At 49.2% G+C, this 10,264-nt stretch overlaps 1 protein-coding gene across 1 annotated transcript; it reads right to left on the bottom strand.

Annotated features, from left to right (window-relative positions):
• Window positions 1-5,261: 5,261 nt before the first annotated feature.
• On the bottom strand, window positions 5,262-9,385 carry LOC148161885 (putative NBPF family member NBPF5). The gene is made up of 4 exons (XM_088020510.1): window positions 9,208-9,385; window positions 7,199-7,295; window positions 6,344-6,558; window positions 5,262-5,317 (listed from the first exon to the last, which is right to left on the bottom strand). Exons 1-4 carry the CDS (start codon window positions 9,383-9,385, stop codon window positions 5,262-5,264), a joined length of 546 nt encoding a protein of 181 aa, XP_087876636.1.
• Window positions 9,386-10,264: the final 879 nt, after the last annotated feature.

The following is a 10,264-nucleotide window of genomic DNA, read 5'->3' as shown; positions in this document are numbered from 1 at the left end:
TTCATCCAAATTAGGTCTGACAGACAGGTTTTATGGTCGTGTGGCTGAGGTGATTTGAGCTTGTCGTGCCTGCCTTGGCCCAACAACGAAGTGACAGAGAAATCAACGTAACATGGGCATGCCCTGGGACTAAGAAGAGAGCAAATGTGCCTCGCCCACCTGACGTCTGTGCTTAAAACTCAATCCTAGAGCCCAGTTCAGATCAGTTTGTCTCTACAGGGCCTGCCCACAGGGATGACCTCTCTCGGCACAGCAGAGGTCTGGGGTACAAAGAACAGGAGATCTTTGTGAGTGTCCAGGTGGAGCTTGATCACCTGGACAATGGAGTACTCACTGGTCACTTCCAGAGAGGAACAGACTTCCAGTTCCTCGGGTAGGAAGATGGTGGTGCTCCTGTAAGGCCAGTAGGAGTCAGACAGGTCGGGAAGAACTGAGTATGTCAAGTAGTGTTCATCCTGAGAGTCCCTTGAGACGTCCTGCTGTACCACCTCTACCAGCTGTCTGCTGAGCCTGCAGGGTAGGGACAAGTGAAGATTAACCTAAGAGGGATCTGAAGTCATAAGTCCTGTCAGGCTTTGATGCAAGGCGGAAAGGAGTGGTCAAGAAAGCAAAGAGGGGAAGGACCCATTAAAAAGAGAAACGATTCTTGTTTTTGTGGGACACGTTGTGTTTCACACAGGGGCAGCTGTTCGAAAGGAAAATAAGTGCTCGTGCACGGGCCAAATAGCAAGCTTCTGACGAAAGAGACTGAATTATCTCTGTGCCGTCCACTTATGACTCATAACACACGAGTCCCACAATGGTGGCCTTCCCCCTTCCATGCAAAGGGCGTTGAGTTTTGCATGTAGTGGCCAAGCACGGGCAGCTCTGGGGGCAGTGGAGTGTCACAGAAATCTCATGCCACGAAGCCCTCTTTCTCTCAACCTTGTGGCATCATAGAACAGGTTTGTCTACTTGCTATGATATTTTAATGTTATGAACACATGTCAAAAAGCGAAATCTAAAGACAGAGAGCAGATGTGCATGGCTCTCTAAAGCACACAAGAATGAGCAAGCACCGTGGTCCCTGTGACATATTCGTTCACCCGGGTCAGCGGACTGTGGCTTACTCAACTCGAGAAGTCATTAAGAAATGGGAAGCAATCCCAGTACAACGGTGAAGACAGAGAACATTGTGAAACTGGTAATTTGTCCTTGACCGCATGGATAATACCGTGCTCGTCAGCACTTTCTGCTTCTCCCCGGGTGCCACTTTTGAATCCCCAGACCCCGAGTGTCCAGAGTTACCTGGGGGCAGCCGGCTCTTGTCTTCCCAGACCCTCCTGATCAGTTCGGTCTTCTGCAAATAATGAAGAGAAAGAATTACGTTAAGCACATTCGCCTTCACAGATGCCCACTCCTATATCCTGCATAGCACAGGACAGACATATAAGCACAGCAATACCAGGCAACTGTGAGTGTAAACATCCAGGAGCGCTTAGGTAAGGCCTCGCAGGCAAAAATTGGGATGGTACTCTTGAGTTATTAAAGCAATATCCCTGATAAAACAAGCCATCCTCATAGCATCCTAAATCTTGAGTCTAGGCAAACAAACCGATTCTGTTTCTCAGAGATCCTGGGGGAACTCCCTGGCTGCTTCCTAGACATTTGCTGCAATATTGAGGCTTTTTCCATCTGAAATTCCAACAGGTGAATGGTTTAGAGGAATCAGCCATGCAGATTAAACCAATGAATGGATTCTACACGCCATCAAATCAGAACAATCTTGAAAGCTACAAAGAAACAGGGGCCATTCATGGGGTAGGGAAGTTTCAGGACCCTGCATTGCTCCAGAGAAACATACACTGTCCCATAGCAGTGGTCCAGTTCGGGTTCTCAGCTGACTTGAGATGAGATAAGACAAATGAAGACACAGACGAAGTGAAGAGCGTGAACCAGGGGAGTGCCATCTCCAGAGATACAGAAAAGGCTGCCAACAGCCTTGGCAGGCATCCAAATTCAGGGGCATGTTTCAAGAATGGAAATTAGAGCCTTGCAAGAGAGGACACGAGCTGAATTCATAATTAGGAGGTCTGGCAGTGACCTCGTGGGCCTGGGCTGGAGAGGTGTATGAGTCTGGCAGGGTGTGAGGAACAAGGAATATGGACACCACCTGGGGGACCACGTGGAGTTATAGCCCCTTTGGAATGGGAGCATTCATAGGCCATATCCAGAGTAGACCCAATTTCAGGTTCATCAAACAGGAATTTGCCATCACGGTAAGACTGGCCGCTGTCACGCCTTTCTTGCTCAGTTGAAGGAGCGAAAACACATTCATCCACTGTGTCCTGTAGGAATTCCTTCTTTTCAACATCCTGGGGCTCCATGCTATGCCGGGGGAGACAACAATGATAGAAGATCAAACCAGGAGGATCAGACACCATGGCTTCCTAGCTGGTGTTGATGGGTGTGATAGCGAGTGGTCCCAGAAAGCAATGGGGCTGTCCCCTTGGAGGGAAAAACTATCCCCCTATATAAGGAGCAGAGTGTGGCCTCCGATATGAGGAGCAGTGGGAGACAGAACAGGAGATATTCTGTGCACTGGCCTCACAACCAGGTGACGGAGGAGGAGACTAAAACATCCCTGTCATACTCATGTCATAATTATGACTCCCAGCACACAGAGGTTATCAAAACAAGTGGCTTCAACCCTTCTGCATACGTTGCATTGACTTGTACATGCAGTGTCCAAGGGACTAAATATCCTGAGGCCTTACTGCCTCTCAGACATTCTGACTCCAAGGAATATTTTCTCAATATTCTGATGGGACATGCATTTATTCTTCAACTTCCTCTCTTGCTATCCAAACTCCTCCAACATGATGATGTCAAACAGACACAAAGTTAATACGCATCTCACTTTGGTTTTAACCACACAGGAGACAACAGCTGATTACCGGAATCCCTGGCTTTGGTCAATTCATGTGTGTCCACTCTCTGTAGGTTATTCAACATGAAAGGGAGTAAGAAAGTGACACCTACACAACTACCACATGAAAATAGATGACATGGTTAAAGGCCATATTCTGCTATTGACTGAATGGATGGAATACTTCTAGGCAGCACTTTCTCTCTATCCCCGATGTGAGGTCTCCAGAGGTCACCAGGAAAATTCGTAGTCCACAGTCTTCACACTTACCTGGGGCACATTGGCTGTTGTCCATTTCTTTCCCTTCGATCATCTTGACTTTCTGAAAATCAGTTCCAAGACAGCAGGTGACACTAAGGAAATCATACTTCCCATATTACCAACACAGTGACCACCCACACTGCAAGGACATTAAGATTCTCAGGGCAAGACCCTAGTGCTCTGGCAGGGATATTCCAGGATGGCCAAGGTTAAGTCTTACGAGCAGTGCACAGGACTGCTCCCTAACCTGCTGCAGAAATTCACTTTCTTCTCCCCCACAAATTATCCCAATATCCTCCTCTGATGGGAGTCTGTAAAAAGAGTTCCGAATATATTTTCCCCAGAGGTCCTGCGGAGGAGTCCAAGCACTTTCTTGAAGTGTTGCTGCAAAATGGGGTTATTCCATGACATACCATGGCTCTTGATGCTTCCCAGGAATTTATTCTTGAAACTAGGCTAATGAATCAAATGTAGAAAACCTCAAATCAAAAAGAATCTTTGGTGTTCTACCGACACAAAAGCCATTTGGTCTGAGTGATGCCAGAGCCCAGCTTGGCTTCATAGGAACATCCAGGCAAGGTAATGACACAGTTGTTTTCAGATGACCACTTGGCTAAGTTGAACCCACATAGAGAAGATTGTGCCTGGGCCTGAGAGCAGTGAAACCAGGGAAAGCACCTTTCCTTGATATGCAGGTATGTGAGCCAAAAACATTGGACAGGTCTAGGCCCTCGAGAGATATTGATCCTAAAAAGAAAGTGTCATTGCATGGAACAAAAGACAGTTGATCCACGTAGGGTATCTGACAAGACTTTGTGGATGTCCTACTGAGGTGGGTAGAGCTTGTCACCCATGACATAGGTTCAATGGCCTGACACGGGGGCCAGGTTGACAGAGGCATGGCCGCTGCCTAGGATGGTTGAAGGCTCCCTGACCCACCTGATGTCTGTGTCTCCACATCCATTATGTCCTGATTTAAAGCAAAGTGTGTCTGTAACGCCCGTGTATAGAGATGACCTTCCTCAGTGTAGACAAGGTGTGCAGAACAAACAACATGGACACTACCTGGGGGACCACGTGACGTTTCATCCCCTTGGGTGTGGGAGCATTCACAGGCGAAATCCAGAGCAGAGCCGAATTCCTGTTCATCTAATGGGAATTCGCCAGCACTGTAGGACTGGTCGTTGTCACACTCTTCTTGCAGAGTTGAAGGAGTCAAAACAAACTCATCCACTGTGTCCTGTAGGGCTTCCTTCTTTTCAACTTGCTGCTGCTCCATGCTGTGCCGGGTAGGACAGGAATGACAAGAGATCAAACCAGGAGGATCAGACACTGTGGCTTCCTAGCTGGTTGGATGGGAGTTATATGGAGTGGTCACAAGAGGCACAGGGCACCGGCTGGAGAGGGAACAAGCACACCAACCTATAAGAGGCAGAGTGTGGCTGCCCGGGGCTGGGAGAGCAGGAGCTGATCCTCAGAGCACTGGCCACAGAAGCACTGACTAGGAATGAGACTCCACCCTCCCAGCAGGATGCGGTCACAACAAGAAGCACAGTGGAGACCAGACCAGGGGCAACCACCACGGGCCTGAGTCAGGATGATTTTTACATAGATTGGTCAATTACTTACAGCTCTGGAGTACCTGCAGACTGCAGAAATGTGTGCCTTCTAGGCACTTTGTCATTAATAGTGTCACATGACACCCCAAGTTTTTGGAGTTTGGTTAGGTACTTCTCTTGGTTTTAATTTTGCTAGTTGTCTGTTTACCAATTCCTTGGTGAGTTACCTTCCTACCAAGGACCTTAGAGAACTGTGCAGGAAGTAGATATGCATCTCCTCCCGGTGTCCATTTACAGGAAAGAATGGGTATTTTTGTCCCCACGGGGAATCCTAAGGCTGGTGAATTCATCTCGGTCTTACAACACCACAGAGACAACAGGCAACCAAGCCAAAACGGCCATCCTTTGGGGACCATCTGCAGTTTTGCTTAACCTTGCATCTGACATCTGTCACTCTCTTGACCTCACTTACTTTACTTTCTGAGACCCTGTCCATTTTGACCCACACATTATTGGTTCCAGAATTTTCATTGTCACCTGGGAGTGAGGGTTCCTTGTTCTTCTTCATCCTCCTCATCCTCATAATTTTCTGCAAATAAATTCAGAAATGTCCCATCAGCTATTTCCCACATCACCACTATAAACACAGCGGCTTCTATGTCCCTGGAGACCTAAGGGTCTATGAATGACTAGGTATTCTACTGAGTTTAGGGCACTGTCTTTAAGAACTGCTGTGGCATGGATTTCTGATGCGTCAGGCAGTGTGTCTCTGATTCTGAGGATCAGCATCACTGAACCTGGGCAACACGTTCTACCGGCTCTTGTTGTCCATATCAGGGAATGCTTGTCAGCTTCATTTCTGCACCGTGTCTTGCAGAGTGCCACAGGTCCCACCACAGCCACAGACTCTCTGTGGGTTCACAGCTCTCACATAGAGCCGCCTCCTTGCCCTCACGACAGGACAACCACCCTGTCCCACATCCCTCCACCGGGGACTTCAAGGGCCCCCACGTGGGCTTCAGTGTTATCAAGGGGACATCCGTCTACGAAAAGCGGTCCCGTCTAAACAGCACTCCCACCTCCAAGTCCTACTGCATCAAGGACCTCATCCAACTCCACACAGTCAGGAGCATTATTTTTTCCTGACATGCATTCATGAATTTTCCCTATCTGATCACTACAGTATCAACAGGTTATTTGATATACTTTCCAGATGAGGAGACAGATATGGAGAAAGTAAAACTCACTTTCTCACCCACAATTAATACAGACCACGCTGACTCTGGGAACCTCCCACTTAGTGCAGGGATCCTTGCACACTAACAAGCATCCTCCTGTCACATTTTGCTCTCTGGCTCAAAGACTGGTGGAGGCTGCCTCCCGCTCCAAAGGCTGCATTCCCTCAGGGAGGAAGCAGACACGTGGAGCACTATTACCTCCACACTGTGCATTTCTGCTCTCTGTTACCACCTTCCACTCCTGGTTCTCTCATGGCCCCACTTGCTATGGGGAATCCAGGAGGGCTGCTGCACACGGCGTGAGGCCAGGCGGGGAGTCTCTTGTGAGCCCAGGGCCTTGGCGCAGCTCCGGGCATCAGGGCCGGTGGCCACCTTACCTGGGCTGAGCTTTCGGGCAAGGCACTTGGCCAGCCTGCGCCCCTCAGCCAGTTGCTCTTGGAAGCCCTGCCCTTGGGAATGCTCAGGGTCATCATGGGTGAGGAGGTCCTCGAGGAGGTTATTGAGCAGTTGGGAAACGTCTTTCCCTTTCCGTAACTTCTGATACAAACGGGTCAGCTCTTTAGCCTGGTCTTTAATGAGGGTATGACATAGCCTAAGGCAGGGCAGAGAGAAAATTTTAAAATGCAAAGAGTTGAACAACAGACAATAAGATCTTTCGTGATGATTTCTGGCAGAATTTCCCCAAAGGAGCCGTGAACCCTGCACATCCCTTACACCTTTTCCTTCTGTAAACAGAGCCAGGGGTTCTCCTAAGCACACGCCAGAGAGATGTCCCTTCAGCTGCTAACTTCGGGGACACCCGTTTCCCTGGAAAACTACACACAGCGCGGCGTGCAGTGAAAGGACACAGCGCCAGACGCAGAAGCATGTCCAGTAGAGCTGGTGTGAACTGGTGAGCTCAGGAGAATGGCAGGCTCAAGCTGTGGTCAGCCAGGTCATGACTCTGTGAAAGGTAAGTGAGGTGGTGATCTCGCAACACTGTGAATGTGCTAAAAGCCACGAATTGTTCCCTTGAACTTGGGGACTTTGATATTTTTTTCCAGAGAGAGAGCGAGACTTTGAGTCATTGGAGTCCATCATTTACCAATCACTGTTGTCTTAGTTGTTTTAGAAATATTTGGGTCACGTGCCTGCCATGACGTTTCTGCCCTTTCCTGGCCCAGACTTGTTGCTGCCCCAAGTCAAAGATGCCCACAGCGTCCCTGCAGCCTCCCACATGGAGCCTTCCTTACCTGAGCTTCTCAGCCACCGTGTCTGCCTGCTTCCCCTTCTCAAACTGCACCTTCTCTCCCAGCACGGATTCGATGAGGTCGGTGGACTCTTCACACTCTGAGAAACAGAGACGCCTGCCTCAGGGGAAAGCTGGACATGCTGCTGTGCTCGCTGCCTTCAAGGGACGAGGCAGGGTCCATCCTAGGACAACTGGAACCCCGGCCACCTGGCTCTGCGCTGGGAGCTCCACATCACATTCTTCAGCCTCCCAACTACAGGGCAGTCGATTACTCCCTGTTTCAGAGCCCAGGAAAGAACAGCCCCAAGGCACAGAGAGGAACTGGACATGGTGATGAACTGGTATTTGGTAGAGTCAGAATTTGGGTTCCCCTGATCATGGTCACTCTAGCAAGCCTTGGAGACTCCTAAGTGAAACACTAAGCAGGGACATGACATAAGGCCCCCAGGGCTACTGGACTGATGGGTCCCCTGAGCTGGGATTTCTATACTGAGCAAGTATCTCAAAGGTAAAAATTCATCCGGTTACACTTGTGGAAACCACAATGCATAAAACCAGAAGCACCGGAGAGGAATATGGCCCAATCCTAATACAGTTTGTGTTATGAGAAGCAGTAGAATGATGAACAGAGTTACACAGTTCCAGGTTCTGCTCTTAGAGCGTTACAAGAAATTACTCAGTATTCATTCTGACTCAGAGAAGTAGGTCCCACAACACTAACAGGTTAACAAGGAGGAAACTGAGGCACAGGACGTTGGGCACCATGGATTTAGCCCAGGCTGACTGACCTACAACCCATGCTTTTCTCCCCTGTGCTGTGTTACCGCCACCCCACGCCCTCAGGTGATATCTGTTTGCATCATCTTCACAACTGGTTTCCCACACTTATGTGATGATTTTCAGGAAAGTTGTAAACAAAACTGCTTGTCCTTCCCTGAAAGTTCATCATCTCTTCCCTTTCGTAAAAAGCATGCCTCAGTTTTTTTTTTCTCTGCGTCATTCGTTTTTAATTACACCTCCCCTTGTTCTATTGAAAGCAAATTGTGAGAAAATGACAAAAATGCGGGCTGAGAGTTGTCAGGATTCCTTCCTATCGCTCGGCTGTGCACGTGCCCCGTTCTCATGACTCCTTCTGCCAGCGCAGGCCCCTCCTAATGAACAGGCAGCTGAGCTCCCCATTTCAGGCTGACTGTGGGGGAAGGCCTGCCCCACACCCTGGCTTGGCTGGTTCCCGGGGCTGTGGTCTCCCCCACTCACCCTCCTTCTCACTAGGCCACATGTCTCCTGGCCCAGGCCTGGACCTGCTGGCCATCCTGCACGTCTGAAGGTCCCCAGCTCAGGGAGAGACCGTGATGTTCCCTGAAACACCCTCACCCTTGCCAGTGGGTATCAAATGGCCTCCGTGGACTCAGGAAGCAGAGGCTCTGCACCGGTTCCCTCTCACAAGGGAAGTCACTGTGTGGATGGCGTCACTCACAGATACCACAGTTTTAGGGGGAAAGGAGACCTTCTTTCCACTTTCCACTTACCACTTCCATCTCCTTGAAAGCAGGTAGTGTCACCTGCTACCCTCCCTCTCGCCCCCGGGTGTGCCATCAGGATGTTTCCCTAGTGTAACTAACTTGGTGCTTTACCAATGGGACCTCAGAGAAGCGGGACCTGAGAGAGTTCCTTAGTCCCTGACACTTAGGCCTGCAGGCATGCAGGATCTGATACAGCACAGAGACCATCCTGAGAGGACCAGGCGTTTCTGTGTCCGCACCAGGAAGCAGGAACTGGGATGTTAACTCTAACCCCACCTGACATGTCACTGTTAACCTCTTTGTCTTCAGTTTTCCCATCCTCAGCAAACTGAGGATAAAATACCCACTTCTACATTTCCCGGATTGTGGTCAGAATGAAATTTATGTGACATTGGAAGAGAGAAGACAGCATCTGGAGAGGTTTTTAGTTTCTCAGAAGGAATACAGACAGATATGTCTTTGGTGGCCATGATCTTGTAGGACTTACTGTATTTCTGCAGCTGGTTGGCCAGGGAGTAGGCAGTACATTCGGATATAAGGAATTTCTCCTTGAGGTCTCGGAAGTCCTGCTTGCTTTTTTCCAGCTGGGATTGAAGCTCCTGGTTGATTTCCAGGAGGCTGATTTCTGCCCCTGGATCAGACAGAGGGCCAAGAGGTGCTGCCATGGTGACGTGTGGCCGAGGAGGTAGAGCTGGGGACTGAGGAGAAGAAACCCAAACACAGGATGGTTAAAAACCAGTGAAATCAAGTAGGTTTCATCAGGACTGAGGGGTGAGGATACAGGAAGTCTTTACTTACTGTTGGGAACAATTTGAACAACACCCCACAGCACCTGAGATTCAGGAACCACAAAACCAAGGTTCAAGATGCCACAGCTGAGAGCTGAAGGCACTGCCCCTAGCTCACACTCCAAACGGAATGACAGAGGGAGCACTCAGAATGCCAGGTAACGGTCTGCACTTGAAATAACAGAGTTGGAACGTCCGAGATGACATGGAACCTGGGGAGCTGCTGCCTTCCAGTTGCCAAGGCCGTGCTGATACACAAGACTGCCCGGTCCCCCCGAAGGTCCCCACTGATGGGAACCACCCCTCACTGGCCACTCTCAGTTGCTGTCTACCCTTGTGCTGATACCACAGTTCCCATCTCTTTCTAAAAAATTATCTCAGCATAGTTCTGATTGTTCATTCTTGTGTGTGTATAAATCACCAAGGCAGAAATAGTTTCCCAAGTAGTTTACTGTTTTGTTCATCTTCATTTATTTGAGAGAGAGAATGGGGGGTGGGTAGAGGGAGAGAGTGGGACAAGGCGCTCAATCTGACCATCCGTGAGATCATGACCCTAGCCTAAACCAAGAGTCAGATGCTCAACCAACTGAACTGCTCAGGCACCCCTCCCAACGGGTTTTCTTAGGGCTGTCATGAACTCATCCCACTTGCCTTTAAGGGCAAACAGATCTTAAGGCTTTTATAATAAGGGATAGATTCCAATGTCTTAGACTGTCATGATGTTCTTCCCTGTGTCTTTTAGTGTTTTATTTTTTC

The sequence above is a fragment of the Eumetopias jubatus genome, unplaced genomic scaffold (genome assembly GCF_037043125.1).
Source record: "Eumetopias jubatus isolate StellerSeaLion01/CBP00866 unplaced genomic scaffold, mEumJub1_p1.0 scaffold_39, whole genome shotgun sequence".
NCBI lineage: Eukaryota > Metazoa > Chordata > Mammalia > Carnivora > Otariidae > Eumetopias > Eumetopias jubatus.
This window is presented reverse-complemented; position numbering and strand designations above follow the sequence as displayed.

What these genes read in the sequence shown, in the direction of transcription:
- LOC148161885 (XM_088020510.1), bottom strand. Translation starts at nt 9,385, where the DNA reads ATGGCAGCACCTCTTGGCCCTCTGTCTGATCCAGGGGCAGAAATCAGC. An exon ending in CAACCAGCTGCAGAAATACA is followed by an intron (nt 7,296 to 9,207) that starts GTAAGTCCTACA and finishes TCTGTTTCTCAG; the next exon opens with AGTGTGAAGAGTCCACCGAC. An exon ending in TGCCCGAAAGCTCAGCCCAG is followed by an intron (nt 5,318 to 6,343) that starts GTAAGGTGGCCA and finishes ATTTATTTGCAG; the next exon opens with AAAATTATGAGGATGAGGAG.